General features: G+C 37.2%; 1 protein-coding gene across 2 annotated transcripts in view; it reads left to right on the top strand.

The window, feature by feature from the left end:
- The window catches only part of UCHL5 (ubiquitin C-terminal hydrolase L5), a 39,128-nt gene that overhangs the window by 9,873 nt on the left and 14,328 nt on the right, over positions 1–14,927 (top strand). For both annotated transcript variants that reach the window (XM_036754191.1, XM_036754192.1), the window contains exons 3-6: positions 521–626; positions 13,813–13,938; positions 14,039–14,100; positions 14,190–14,320. In XM_036754191.1, coding sequence (XP_036610086.1) covers positions 521–626; positions 13,813–13,938; positions 14,039–14,100; positions 14,190–14,320 — 425 coding nt within the window. The remainder of the gene's footprint in view (positions 1–520; positions 627–13,812; positions 13,939–14,038; positions 14,101–14,189; positions 14,321–14,927) is intronic.

Below are 14,927 nucleotides of genomic sequence, written 5' to 3'. Positions count from 1 at the left end.
GCTGAGAAACAGTGACCATTCAGTAATTCACTCCTGACTAGTTTTCCTGCATAGGGGACTGGTTGAATTTAGTAAGATGTACTTTCACTAATTCCTGTAAGTGCCCTTCAACTGATGAACTTCATTCATAGAATTCCATATAGAATATTAAAAGTAGCTCTAGTTTTATCTTGCACTTATTTTCAATTTTTAAATGAATTAATATAATTTAGGGCTAAATAGCGCATTGTATTTAAGGGCAAGGCTTTCATTGCAATTCTGTTTCTAATTTATGACCATTTAAAAAGTAAATAATAATATAGGATGTGGTGAATCTATTTCTTCAGAAGTAATACTTTGTGCATGGTGAAAGAGGCCCCTTTATGGGGGAGGGGGTCTGAGAGGCAGGAGGGTGAGAAGGGTAGTATCTTAAAGGGTTACTTTTAATTTATTGTTAGATTTTATAATTAGCTGGACATAACTTAACCCACTAAGACTATTTGGCACAAAAAATATCATTAATTTGTATTTTATTTTGTAGGCCAGTTCATGGGTTAATTTTTCTTTTCAAGTGGCAGCCAGGAGAAGAACCAGCAGGCTCTGTGGTTCAGGATTCCAGACTTGACACAATATTTTTTGCAAAGCAGGTATGACAATCCTTACCATAATAGAGGAGGTTTCATGTCACTTAGTACAGGGTTCTCTTGCACCAACGGATTTATGGTATATTAAGCCATTTAAAGCAATTGTATGTTATTCTAGTAACTTTTTTTTATACATTTTACTTTTATTAACTAGGTGCTTTCTTTCTTGATCGACTTTTTTCTCCAGCTTTTCCTGGATTCTGAATGTTTTCCAATTATTCAAATTTTTTTTTCAAGTTTTTTTGAATCTATAGTTTGTACTTTAAGAATTTATTTTGAACTGATAGCTTGAAGTAGCCCTCATGGTGAGGAAATAAGGCAGCAGATGAAAATAAACCCATTGGAAAAATTTCTCTTTAAAATGGAAGAAAAAAGACAGGCTGGCATTTGAAAGGGGAAACTAGGATTCAGTGATGATTTATTCAAGATCTGGCCATACTTACAGGTTATAGGGAAGGAGCTTATAAGAAAGAAAACGAAATTGACACGAGAGGGAATGAATTATTATGGGAGATCCTTGATATTGCTCTGATATTATCTGTTAATAGTGACTGTAGTTTTTAAAATGTTTTCACATATGTTAATTCATTGAATACTCTCAGCAGTCCTCTTAAGTGAGGCAGATCCATATTCTTAATTTTGCAGATGAGCAAACTGAGGCTCCAAGAAGTTATGGGATTTGCAAAAGGCCATGCGTCCTTTCTGTAATACTACACTCCCTTCCTCCATTTAATGTTTTCTCTTCCTGTGTTTGAGTGCTTAGGTTCTTGCAAATTTACCATGGCAGTGATGTCCTATATATCAGTCTGTCAGCAAACACTTAATGGATGCCTTTTACTTGTCTAGCACTGAACCAGGAATTTGGGGTGATATCAAAAAAGTATAGAGGATATAGTTCCTGGGTTCATGGATCTTATAGTATAGTATAGTGTAACAACAGTGTGGCTAGCATCTCCTGTAGGGGTGAAAGATCAACATAAGACCAGCAGCAAGAGCTGCCAGCACAGGTTCTTTGATCCACTTTTCTAAGGAAAACAACTGTAAGGGGTTAACAGTCTCACTTTAATCACACATACTTATATCATTCGTTTAGTTCACGGGGAAAAGATCAGCCCCCTGAACTTCAGGGCAAATAACAAACAGAAATTACAAACATCAACAGACAGATCTTGTCTGATGAAATCACAATACATAGTTACTGGAGAAGAACCAATGGGTCTGAGTTAGCAAAGTCGGGAGCCAGTCACAGTAGCTTGCCCAGAGTCTCAACACTCCTTCCATGAGTGAGCCCCAAAAGTCAAACACCCAGCTCAGATCTTATATACCTTCTCAGGGCCCTGGGGCACTTGATTACCTCAGTGCTGAGAAGCACTCAAACAAAGAACAGTGAAAAATGTTAGGAAAGTTAGTTATTCCCTAGTATCACCATATAAAGGGTTTCCAGTCAATGGCTCCCAGTTGTCTTAGTGCTGAGAAACGTTCCAAGATAAAATCCCACTTTACCAGCCCCATTCAGTCAAAGGCACTTAAGAGAAGAACAACAAAAAGCCCTGCCCTGATTACCACTACATATAGTATAGTATTAAGGAAGCAATATTAACCCGTCTGAAAAATTGTGTGTGCAAAATAGATCTTTGTTGACAACTGCCTGTTTGACATTTTGAGCTCTAGCCTCTTCCTCAAATTCAGTGTGTTCGAAACCAAACTCATCTACCCAAGCAATTTTTCCATTAATGTCAGTATTACCACCAATTTCTTAGGGGAGAAAGGGAAAAACCTTAAAGTTATTTTTTATTCTCTCTCCTTCACCCTTCATATCTGTTCTCATCCCTCTCACTTTCTCTCCATTTTTTGCCGCCACCATCCTCATGCAGGGCCTTAAATGCTTCACACTCAAAATTACTATAAATAACCTCTGTACTAGTTCCTTTGTTTTTAGCTTCTTCCCTGTTGTAATTATCTTGCACCTTGGACCTTTCTAAAACACAGCGTTTCTCATTTCCCAATTCAGGAACCTTTATTGACTCCACAGTGATCTCTAAATCTAAACTCCTCAGAATTCTTTTATCACCCTCATAATCTGGCCTGTTGCTACTCATAATCTAAGGTGAACTACTCTAATTAGACTACTCTCTTTATTATTCCTTCAAAATACCATCCTCATTTTTTATTCCAAATCTTTGCTTTTTCCCCTGCTTGGAATTCGGGTCTCTCTTTTTTTCTGTACATTTAAAGTCCAGCTCAAGTCTCAAGTTAGCTTTGAAGTCTTAACTTCTCCATGAAGCCTTTCTGACTACTGAATCCTTGTCATGTTTATTGTCTACACAAGAGGTGTCAACTCATGACTCTTGGGAAAATGGCTAGCAAAAATAAAAATACAGTACAACATAGATAAGACTAATTTGTGGTTTTCCAAGTTAATATGCTACCCTTTTCCATTTGAGTTTGCCACCACTGGTCTACAGCATTCATCTAAATACATAATCATTATTTCTTCATATTATTTAATTGTTTCATAAATTTTTAATAGTGTAAAAACACCTTGAAGGCAAGCACCTTGTTTTACATATTTTTTTTCCATTTCTCATATAGCTAAGTACATAAAAATCCGTCAGGGTAGGACATTTTTCTTTTTTTTATATTTTTCCCATAATAGCTAGTATAGAGATTATTATGTTGATACCTGTTGAAAGCATTATTAATGCTTTAGGCAGAGCAATATAGTAGAGTGAATGCTGGATTTGGAGTCAAGTAGACCTGAGTTCAAATTCCATCTCCTAAACTTAACTAGTTGGGTCACCTTGAGCAAGTCATTTAACCTTCCTGTTTTTTGAGTTTACTCATCTGCAAAAATGGAGATGATAAATGACAGATTTGTGTAACTGTAAACTTTGAAAAGAAGTATTATATAAATTTTAGCTATGAAGATGATTGTGGATAGTATATTAAAACCTGTGGAAAAGGAGGAAGCAAAATTAAAAGCACCAGTTAATAGTTCTGTTGATGCTTCCTCTTCTGTGGTGCTTTAAGGTTTCCAAAGCACTTTTCCTTAAAACCTTATGAATTAGATAATATAAATATTAGCCCCTTTTTTATTATGTAAAGCTCAAAAAAAAAATTAAGTGACTTGCCTAAGGTCATACAGAAAGTGTTAGGGTTTGATTTGAACCAGGGTCTCTCCCTAGCTATTTCACTGCTTCTTCAGTAATGCCTCTTGTTCTTAATTGAATTTAATTTGGGTCTTTTTTATATTTTTAAGATGATATTTACAATAAAAACTGGTGAAATGGATAGAGGTTATTATATTTTAAACTGAGAAAGTGGGCATAAACAATAAGATGGAAGTTAAACTTTTAAAAAATTCATGATGACTAGTTGAGAGCGTCACTATCCTTTTAGTTACCCAGATTTTGGTACACAACCTTGGCATGAGTTGACTCCTTTTTCATGTACTCCACCTTTTTATTTCTACACCATCTCTCTCCTGAGTCCCTTCCTCTCTGAAATCTTGGCTACCATCCAGGTTTTGGCTTCCATCACCCTTTGCCTGGACTAGTACATTAGCTTCTTTATTGATTTGCCTGCTTGAATTTGAATCCTCTCCTCAGTCACATCCATCCTCCGTACTGCCAGTGAAGTGTTTTTCCTCAAATTCAGGTCTAATCATGTCTCTCCCCTGCTCAAATTCCAGTAATTTCTAGTTACCTCTAAGATCAAATATAAAATCCTCTATTTGGCATTTAAATCTCTTGACAATCTGAATTCTTCCTGTCTTTCCAGCATCCTTATACATTACTCCCCTCTATGCCTACATCTAGATATACTGGCATACTCACTATTTTGCACACGTCTCTGTTTTTGCATTGGCTGTCTACCATCCCTAGGATTCACTTCCTCTTTACCTCCACTTCTTGGAATCCCCGGCTTCCTCTGAGACACAGTTAAACTGCTGTCTTTTAAATGAAACCTTTCTCCATCCCTCCGGCTACTCATGAACTACTTCCCAAATTAACCTTTTATTCCTTTAAATATATACATATATTTTGTGTGTATAGTATAAACTTAGCATAGGTACTTATGTATATGCTGTATCTTCCATTAGAATGTAAACTTCTTGAAGGAAAGGACCATTCACCCTTATCTTTGTATCCTTAGCTCTTAAAACAGTTCTTGATAAATAGTTTAAGTGCTTATTAAATGTTTGTTGTTTGAGTGATTGATTGGTGCTAATCTTCAAATAATTGTTCTGTAGAGCTCATCTATTTTTCTTGATTTTAATGAAGTACAAAATCCCTAGAACTACAGTATATCCACAAATCAATCAAGACAGAGAACAATTTGTATTTTTAAAAACTTGAGTCATCTTGATAAAATAGCCTGTCACAAGAGGAAGCATATGATATGAGATCGAAGTACTGGATTTGGAGTCAAGAAGTGGTGGGTTCAAGTCCAATCTCTTATGCTTATCAAGTTTTGTTGATTCTTTCTCCACAACATTTCTTACATCTGTCCAATTCTTTCTACTTACTTAGCAACCATCATAGATTAGACCCTTATCACTTGTCATCTGGACTATTAAAGTAACTTCCTCAGTGTTCTTTCTCTACCATGCTCCAGGGGGTGCCTTTTCCCCTTCTCTCTCCCACTCTTACCCCTCCCCCCCATGCCTTTCAGCTTTTATGTCTATTATACTGTAATCTTTATAACAGGGATTGTCTAGCACCGAGGCTAGTATATAGTAAGTACTTTAAAAATGCTTGTTGTCTTTATCTCCCTGCCTTACTACTTCTAACTACTTAGCATTTCTTTCGATTACGATTAAAAGTAAAAACATTAAAAGGGAGTCGGTGGCCTTCATTAGATTCCCAAAGGAGTTCAAGACATGCATAAAGAAGGTTAAGAACAGTTCTGTTTCTCTCTGGCTATGTTGCACTGAAGGTCTTCAAGCAAATTACTGGACTAACATGGTTAGTGTCCTCAGCAGCTTGTTACATTGGATGTATGTAATAGTAGCTAACAAACTGTATGTCAGAATCAGAATCCAAAAGGTTCTTGGCATGCTAAAGCATTGATCTGAATTCACCAAGATGATATTCCACAGGAGTAATAGATATACTTGGCTACAAAAAAAAATAAACTTCACAAATATGTCTCATATTAAGATGAGAAAGCTTGGATAGATAGTAGTCAAAAACCATGTAGTGAATTTAGAGTATAGCAAGCTCATTGAGTCAGCAAGTGTGATATGGATTCCACCCAAAGTTAATATAATCTTGAGCTATGTTAAAGGGGGCAAGGCTTCCAGAAATGGGGAGGCAAAAATCCCAGTGTACTCCATCTTTGTCAGACCTCATCTGGAGTATTGTGGTCAGTTTTGGGCATTGCATTTTAAGGAGAATATTGATTGACTGGAGAATTCCTTTTCAGCAATCAATCTGTAATCTTAAAGTAACCAAAGAAGGGTAACCAGGATGGCAGATGACTTTGAGTCCATGTCATATTAGGAGTAGTTGAAAGAATTAGGCATATTTAGCCTGAAGAAGGGATAACTTCAATGAGACATGGTAGTTGAAGTATTTGAAGGTCTGACATGTGGAGGAGGTATTAGGCTTGTACTGTGTGGACCAAGTGGGTAGAACCAGGTTGCAGTGGATAGAAGTTGCAAAACGTCTTCTTTAAGCTTGTTGTCAGGAAAAACTTAACAATTAGAGCTGTCCAAAAGGGGAATGGCCTTGTGTTGAAGGTGGTTTTCCTGTCTTTAAATCTTCAAGCAAAGACTATACAAGCCACCTGTTGAGTATGTTATAGCGAGGTTTCCTTTCCTGTATGGTTTGTACTAGAGTCCTACTGATGGCCCAACTCTTAAATTCTACGATTTTGTGATAGTGCTTTAATGGTTGCAAAGTGCTTTGCATAAATTATCTCATTTAAGCATCACAACAATCCTGTAAGGTACATACTATCATACCCATTTTACAGATGAGGAAGCTGAGGCTGAGAGTAATTGAGTGGCTTGCTAGGACTGCATAGCTGCTCACTGTGTAAGGCAGAATTTGAACTTGTGTCTTTTGGACTCTTAAATTCAGTACTACCTATTCACTAAATATTCTGCCTATACTACATTAACAAGTTAAAGATTGACTGTGTTTTTAAATTAGTAGTACATAGTTCAGCCACTTGGTGGCACCAAATACATTTTAAAAACCTGAGAATATTTTTAGCAAACTTAGCATAGGCAGATTGTAGGTTTTTTATTTTACAAAACCAGCCTTGTTAACCTGAACATTATTTTTATAATGGTCTGATTTCATTGGAAAGAAAGTCATTTATTATTCAACATTTAACGATTTGCCTGCTATGTCCAAGGCACTGTTGGAGGTACAAAAATAAAGTAGACTTCAAGAAACTTATAAAGGTGAGGTTAAAAAAGGCATACGAATAATTATGACGTGTAGTAGAATATATTAAGTGCTTTTATAAGAGAGTTATAATATTGTATTTGACTTTAGAAGAGGGAAAAGATCAATTATATCTGGGGGAGTCAGAGAAAACTTCGTAGAAAAGATGACAACCTAACTTGGCTTTGAAAGATGGGCAGGATTTTATAAGCAGAGATGGGGTGTATTGCAGGCAAGTGGGAGTGATATAAATATCAGAGACTGGAACATCCATATACCATGTGTTTGGAGAGTAGCAAATAGTCTAGTTTGTCTGGAGCATAGATGGTGGAAAGAGTATCAGTGCTATGCCTTAAGGAGAATACTCTGACATCAATAGTTGATTAGGGCTAGGATTTAGGGAAAGATAAGTCGGAATGTTGTTATAATAATCCAAGTAATATGTTTTGAGGTAGCATGGTGGTAATGAAAATAGCAGGGACCAGAAGCAAGATTGAGAGGAAGTGACAGTTGATTAGATGTTGGGGACCCTAAGAGAAAATGAAGATTTTCTAACATTGAGGAATGAATTTTTTTATTTAAATGGAATTTCAAATTTGAGTAATAAAATTGTGATGTTCTTTATGGGAAGTTAGAAGGAGGAATAGATTTTTGGAAGAAGAGGGCAAGTTTGGTTTGTATATACTGGGATTGAGTGGCATATATGTATAGCAGGAGATATCTAGCAGACTTTAGGAAATATGAGTCTGGTACTCCAGGGAGACATCATGACTAGAAATATGGATATTTGGTGGGAGTCATCCTTGAGCGGGGTGAAGCTATGAGGTTATATGAAATGGCCAAGGAAATTTTGAAACAGTTAAAAAAAAATTGCACATTACTCTTGCACAGTGCCAATTCTTATTTTCTCTGTAGTACGTTGACAAGGTAGAACATTTACTGTAGATTTCAACCTGAACATAGATTAGGTTCCCTCAATCACCAAAAAACTGCAATGTTTTGCTGGAGATTGCTGAAAATACAATTTTCTGCAAACAATTCTTTGTAACAAAACATTCATTCTGATAATAGGCACTTTTTCCTAACACAGTAACCATGAAATAACCCATAAAATGCAGCACATAAAATAAAATTGGCAACAGGCAAAATATTTTTTCTCACTAGTAGTTCCCTAGAATTCTGTGATGTTTTGTGCTAATATCTCAGTTTTAAAAAACAAAACAAAACCTTGATTTCAGATGATATTCACTTTTTGTAATAGTGAAATCTACGGTAACCATAAATATTATATAGCAAATAAAAGTCTTAAGACTAAAACTTTTTTAAACCCGAATCTCACCTTCCACTGTGTCATATCGCAGTATGAGGGCATTTTACTGTATACTATGCTGTTGTAAACCTCTCTACCTTGGTCAGCCTCTGTAAACCAAGGGGAATGGTTTCTGGGACCTTGGCTACTGTCCTTCATGGCTAATGGATGGCGTTGGAGATTATTGTGAAGGATGCACCAGCTTGATCGTATCAGCAGGGGCATAATAGCAACACAAAACGTGGGGTTTAAAGGCAAGCAATGAAAATATGCAATGAATGAAGTGGGAGCTCTTTACAAAGGGTAAACGAGACCAGTGACGCATCTAGTAGGATGAATACCTGCTGCTCCACAAACTTGCACACCTCTCATTTTTTTTCTACTGCACATAGCCGAAATTGTGTGCGGTTGCCAATGCAAAAAGGAAAATGAGGTTACTAATAAAGTCACATGAGTGCTTGAAGTATCAAAAGTTAAAGCTGCGAATGTTGAGGAATTTCCAATTTGGGTAATAAAATTGTGATGTTCTTTATGGGAAGTTAGAAGGAGGAATAGATTTTTGGAAGAAGAGGGCAGTTTGGTTTGTATATACTGGGATTGAGTGGCATATATATATATATATATAGCAGGAGATACCTAGCAGTGTTTGTCTTTAGTCTTCCCCCACTTCTTTGACAACTTGCTACTTAAACAAGAGAATCAGACATCTTGGTTTTGATTTTAATAATGTTTAATAATAATTTGGTTTAATTTTCATTAGTCATTAAACATTAGCGAGTTTTTTTTGTCATAAAGCATTAGTTACAAAGTGGTCAATAGCAAAGTTAATTGAAATTTAGTTTTCACTTCCATTATAGTCGAGTGTTTATCAGTAAGACAACGTGTGTGTGTGTGTGTGAGAGAGAGAGAGAGAGAGATGCAACGTCAAGAAGGAAGGCACTAGGAATGAGGATGATTAGGTCTCCTGCGGAAGGTTAGTTTTGAGTTGAGTCTTGAAGGAAGCCAGGAGGTGATGGTGAAGAGGAAGACAACCCCAGGGACAGCCATTGAAAAGACACAGTGTTCAAGGAACAGCAAATAGGGCAGTATAACTGGATTTTCAAATGTGTGTTTTGAGCGTCGACTGGAAAGATAGGAAGGAGCTAGGCAGCAAAAGGCCAGACAGCATTTTATATTTGATCCTGGAGGTAATGGGGAACCAGTGGAACTTATTGAATTAGGGGATTGATGTGGGCAAATCTGTATTTTAGGAATTCACTTTGACTGCTTAGTGGAGGATGGATTGGGATAAGGAGAAATGAGGCAGGGACACCAATTAAGAGCCTTTTGGAATAGTTTAGGAGTGAGGTGATGAGGGCCTGTACCAGAGTGGACATTGTATGACTGGAGAGAAGAGGAGATAGATAGATAGATAGATAGATAGATAGATAGATAGATAGATAGATAGATAGATAGATATAGTAAAAATAAGAAGACTTAGAACAGATTGGATATGTGAGATCAGTACCAATAAAGATGTTGTTGCCTTTGGCAGTAATAGGAACATTGGAAGCAAAAGAGGGTTTGGAGGGAAGGATAATGTGTTTTGTTTTGGGCATGTTGAGTTTGTGAGGTATCACAAGAATCTAATTCAGGATGTCCAAATTTCAGTGGATGATGTAGGACTGGGTTTAGGAAAGAGATTAGGACAGGGATTTTTAACCTTTTTTTGTGTAATAGATTCCTTTGTCAGTCTAGTGAAGAAGCCCTTGGACCCCTTTTTTTTCCTTCCTTTTTTTTAATTTAATATATTTAGTTTTCAGCATTGATTTTCACAAGAGTTTGAATTATAAATTTTCTCCCCATTTCTGCCCTCCCCCCCACTCCAAGATGGCGTATATTCTGGTTGCCCTGTTCCCCAGTCAGCCCTCCCTTCTGTCACCCCACTCACCTCCCATCCCCTTTTCCCTTCCTTTCTTGTAGGGCAAGATAAATTTCTATGCCCCATTGTCTGTGTATCTTATTTTCTAGTTGCATGCAAAAACTTTTTTTTTTGTTTGTTTTTGAACATCTGTTTTTTAAACTTTGAGTTCCAAATTCTCTCCCCTCTTCCCTTCCCACCCACCCTCCCTAAGAAGTCAAGCAATTCAACATGGGCCACATGGGTATCATTATGTATAACCCTTTCACAATACTCATGTTGTGAAAGACTCACTATATTTTGCTCCTTCCTAACCTATCCCCCTTTATTGAATTTTCTCCCTTGACCCTGTCCCCTTTCGAAAGTGTTTGTTTTTGATTACCTCCACCCCCATCTGCCCTCCCTTCTATCATCTCCCCCCTTTTTTTAACTTCTTCCTCCTTTTTTCCTGTGGGGTAAGATACCCAGTTGAGTATGTATGGTATTCCTTCCTCAGGTCAAATCTGATGAGAGCAAGATTCACTCATTCCCCTTCACCTGCCTTCTCTTCTCTTCCTACAGAACTGCTTTTTCTTGCCACTTTTATGCAAGATAATTTACCCCATTCTATCTCTCCGTATCTCCCTCTCTCAATATATTCCTCTTTCATCCCTTAATTTTATTTCTTTTAGATACCTTTCCTTCATCTTCAGCTCACCCTGTATCCCCCCATATATATATATATACACATATACATATATACATACACACTCACATATATACATATATACACAAAGATATATATATATGCATATTCCCTTCAGCTACCCTAATACTGAGGTCTCATGAATCATACACATCATCTTTCCATGTAGGAATGTAAACAAAACAGCTCAACTTTAGTAAGTCCCTTACAATTTCTTTTTCTTGTTCTTTTTCTTGATTACCTTTTCATGCTTCTCTTGATTCTTGTGTTTGAAAGTCAGATTTTCTATTCAGCTCTGGTCTTTTCACTGAGAAAGCTTGAAAGTCCTCTATTTTATTGAAAGTCCATATTTTGCCTTGGAGCATGATACTCAGTTTTGCTGGGTAGGTGATTCTAGGTTTTAAGCCTAGCTCCATTGACCTCCGGAGTATCGTATTCCAAGCCCTTCAATCTCTTAATGTAGAAGCTGCCAGATCTTTGGTTATTCTGATTGTGTTTCCACAAAACTCAAATTGTTTCTTTCTGGCTGCTTGCAGTATTTGCTCCTTGATCTGGGAGCTCTGGAATTTGGCGACAATATTCCTAGTAGATTTCTTTTTGGGATCTATTTGAGGAGGTGATCGGTGGATTCTTTCAATTTCTATTTTGCCCTGTGGCTCTAGACTGTCAGGGCAGTTCTCCTTGATAATTTCTTGAAAGATGATATCTAGGCTCTTTTTTTGATCATGGCTTTCAGGTAGTCCAATAATTTTTAAATTATCTCTCCTGGATCTATTTTCCAGGTCAGTGGTTTTTCCAAGGAGATATTTCACATTGTCTTCCATTTTTTCATTCCTTTGGTTCTGTTTTATAATATCTTGATTTCTCATAAAGTCACTAGCTTCCACTTGCTCCAATCTAATTTTTAAGGTAGTATTTTATTCAGTGGTCCGTTGGACCTCCATTTGGCTAATTCTGCCTTTCAGGGCATTCTTCTCCTCATTAGCTTTTTGGAGCTCTTTTGCCATTTGAGTTAGTCTATTTTTTAAGGTGTTGTTTTCTTCAGTGTATTTTTCAGTATTTTTGGGGGTCTCCTTTAGCCAGTCATTGACTTGTTTTTCATGCTTTTCTTGCATCCTTCTCATTTCTCATCCCGATTTTTCCTCTACTTCTCTAACTTGCTTTTCCAAATCCTTTTTGAGCTCTTCCATGGCCTGGGACCAGTTCATGTTTTTCTTGGAGGCTTTTGGTGTAGGCTCGTGCACTTTGTTGACTTCTTCTGGCTATATGTTTTGGTCTTCTTTGTCACCAAAGAAAGATTCCAGAGTCTGAGACTGAATCTGGGTGCGTTTTCGCTGCCTGGCTGTGTTCCCAGCCAGCTTACTTGACCCTTGAGTTTTTCGTTGGGGTATGGCTGCTTGTAGAGCAAAGAGTACTTTGTTCCAAGCTTGAGGGGATGCGCTGTTGATTTCAGAGCTATTTCTATATAGCCAGCTCTGCCACCCCAGCACTCCTCCTTCCTCAAGAACCACCAACCCGGACCTGACCCAAATCTTGAGCAGGCTCTTCACTCCTGCTGTGATCCGCCACTTAATTCCTCCCACCAGGCGCCGGAAGCAACTGCAGCTATACTTCTGTAGCTGTCCCACCTCCACTGCTCCTGGGGCGGTGGCCAAACCGGGAAATCCTTCCGCTCCAGCAGCTTTTCCCACTAACCTTCTCTAGTGCCTTTGGTGTTTGTGGGTTGAGAAGTCTGGTAACTGCTGCAGCTCACTGATTCAGGGCGCCAGGGCACTCTCCGCCAGGCTCCTCGTCTGGTTGGTCCAGGCACAGCCCACACTGGGCTCTGCTCCGCTTCCAACCCCGTGTGGGATAGACCTTACCCAGAGACCACCCAGGCTGTCCTGGGCCAGAGCCCTGCTTCCCTCTGCTATTTTGTGGGTTCTGCAGTTCTAGAATTGGTTCAGAGCCATTTTTTATAGGTTTTTGGAGGGACTTGGCAGGGAGCTCACACTAGTCCCTGCTTTCCAGCTGCCATCTTGGCTGCACCCCCCCCCCCCGACCCCTTTTTAGAATGTTTTTAAATGCATAAAATAAATAGGATTACAAAGGAAACTAATTTCATTAAAATGTAGTTATCAAAAAAATTGCTTTAAGTTCATGAGCTTATTTAAAAACTCCCAGTATAGAGAAAGGGGCTCAGAACAGATCCTTAGGAGACAGGACACCCATGGTTAGTGAGATTGATCTGTATGAAACTCTAGTAAAGGACATTGAGAAGGAACAGTCAGACTAATAGAAGAGCTAGTAAAGAGTGGTATCACAACAAATCTAGAGAGGTGAAGGTTATCTAGGAAAAGAGGATGATTGAAAATGTCACAGAACAATGAGGATTGAGAAAAGGCTATTGGATTTGTCAATTAAATGCTTATGGGAGTTTAGAGAAAGTAGTGACCAATATGGGCTATGAAATTATTAGAGGGAAACGTTATGGGGGAGGTAGGACTTGAGTTGGATTGGAGGGTTAGAATATTATTCTAAGTTTGGGTAATAGCATCAGTAAAAGTAGGAAGAATAGAAGGGAAAATTACAATTTTAGCATCAGCTAAATTTCAGAAATGGAACAGTGAAAACTGATTTTCTGTACTTTGCTTTTTCAGATTTTGAGATCACAAATGTATTCTGTATATTCATGCACCAGCATCCCAGATTAATTTAATTGCCCAAAGGGGTTAGAAAAGAACTAAAATTAAATGTCATTTATAATTATAATTTAAAGGAATCACTATGCCTCAAGAAATCCAATGAGGCTTGGAAACACAATTTTCAAGCCACTGTTTTAATTTATTTGGACTGTGACTACTGGCATAAATTAACTACTTGTATAACAATAATGTTTCCCTTTTTTTGTATTAAAGGTAATAAATAATGCTTGTGCAACTCAAGCCATAGTCAGTGTATTATTGAATTGTACTCATCAAGATGTCCATTTAGGGGAAACACTTTCAGAGTTTAAAGAATTTTCACAAAGTTTTGATGCTGCTGTAAGTATGGCACTTTTATAATTTTGTCATTTGGAAAGTGAATTTTTATTTTAATATGCTTTATTTACTTGATTAATATGCTTAATTTTTAAAATTTTAGATGAAAGGCTTGGCATTAAGCAACTCAGAAGTGATTCGACAAGTTCACAACAGTTTTGCCAGGTAGTGGGAATTTATATTATATAAAGACAATATTTATCTTTAATATTTCATTCATTCTCTCTTTAACTTTGATCTTTTGCTTGCTTTAGACAACAAATGTTTGAATTTGATGCAAAAACATCAGCAAAAGAAGAAGATGCTTTTCATTTTGTTAGTTATGTTCCTGTCAATGGAAGGCTATATGAATTAGATGGATTAAGAGAAGGACCAATTGACTTAGGTAAGCATATATTGTTATATAGCTAATAACAATTTTTGTTGGTCAGTTGTTTTTATTATATGTAACCAAATAATTTTTTGGACAAAAATTGAGGTTTCATGCTTTTTATATTTTTTTAAGTATCCATTTCATTTTATAAGTTTTATTGTCATATATATCAAAATATTTCCCGAGTTTCTTTTATTTCCTTTTCAGTTGTTTTGAATTTTTTTTAATATTTCATATCAACAGTTTGGTTTTTCTTTCTTTAAAAAAAAATCAGATTAACTGTTAATCTGTTTTATTAAGTGTTTTGTTTTGATTTTTTTTTTCTTCAGAAAGCCAGCTACTAGTTTTATTAATTCAGTGAGTTTTTTGGTTTGGGGGTTTGTTTTGATCCTATTATTCTCTTCTTTGATTTCTAAAGTTTCCGCCTTGGTGTTTGATTTGTTGTTTTTCTAAGTTTTCTTAGTTGCATACCCAGTTCATTGATTTGTTCTTCTTTTTGCATTTAGAGATAGAAGTCATCTGTCTTTCCTTCCTGTCCCTGTCTTCCCCCTCCTCCTCTCGCCGCTGCCCCGCGTGCCACCTCCCTCCTCCCCCCCCCCCCCCCCACTACTTTAGCTGC

This window comes from Trichosurus vulpecula, chromosome 4 (genome assembly GCF_011100635.1).
Source record: "Trichosurus vulpecula isolate mTriVul1 chromosome 4, mTriVul1.pri, whole genome shotgun sequence".
Lineage (NCBI taxonomy): Eukaryota > Metazoa > Chordata > Mammalia > Diprotodontia > Phalangeridae > Trichosurus > Trichosurus vulpecula.
The sequence above is the reverse complement of the archived record's forward strand: the minus strand, read 5'-3'. Positions and strand labels throughout refer to the sequence as shown.